Source organism: Penaeus monodon, chromosome 23, assembly GCF_015228065.2.
Source record: "Penaeus monodon isolate SGIC_2016 chromosome 23, NSTDA_Pmon_1, whole genome shotgun sequence".
NCBI classification, from domain to species: Eukaryota; Metazoa; Arthropoda; class Malacostraca; order Decapoda; family Penaeidae; genus Penaeus; species Penaeus monodon.
This window is the reverse complement of record NC_051408.1, coordinates 38,111,991-38,112,688: the sequence shown is the minus strand read 5'-3', so window position 1 is coordinate 38,112,688 and position 698 is coordinate 38,111,991. Positions and strand designations below refer to the sequence as shown.

The following is a 698-nucleotide window of genomic DNA, read 5'->3' as shown; positions in this document are numbered from 1 at the left end:
TAAAATTTTCTCTTGTTTGGTCCTGACATGCCTGGCACCACTGCAATCAAGGGAAGCCAATGCCCTTACTGGGTCTCATGATCAGGGCCATTCAGCCACCTTCCTGTGCCTAATCTAGCGAGGCACCAGTTCCTAAACCACACTGTCATCCTCAATGAGTTTGAACCTCTACCCCTTCCCCCCCTTTTTTCCCCCTTGACCACTAGTTCAGTTCGTAGGCCGTCCATCCGTCACAATCCGAGGAGCCATCTCTGTCTGCCGAGCTGACTATGGAAGCTAAGAGCTGGGAGCCCGGCCCAAGCATCATGACTTGTGATTGCTGGTGAGCCACGTAAGGCCCTCATACAGCCCGTCACCCGTGGTTGCGCAGCATGGCTGGACGTACCAGTTGCGGTCCCTGATTCTGGTTAGGCCTAGCTTCTCCTGGATTTCATGAGGCTTCATAGCTGTGGAGGTGAATAGAGAAATTAGTGAACTGTATAGTTAAAAAAATTAGCATGCACATACAAACTATCCATAAAAACAGCTCAGTGGAATACAAATTTATTCAAAAGCTAAAGCAACTCTATTCTAGTAATAATGCAGTAAGAATTTTATATTATGAAGAAAATTATTACCTTTGAGCCTTAAAAAATCTTAAACCATTGACCAGAAAACAATTTCTCTACATCATAATAATATATGAATATATAACCGCA

At 44.3% G+C, this 698-nt stretch overlaps 1 protein-coding gene across 1 annotated transcript in view; it reads right to left on the bottom strand.

Annotated features, from left to right (window-relative positions):
- Window positions 1-698, bottom strand: part of LOC119587993 (ADP-ribosylation factor 6) — a gene marked incomplete at its 5' end in the record, with an annotated part of 2,473 nt that overhangs the window by 233 nt on the left and 1,542 nt on the right. Inside the window, 1 exon segment of the mRNA XM_037936714.1 lies at window positions 1-446. Coding sequence (XP_037792642.1) covers window positions 304-446 — 143 coding nt within the window.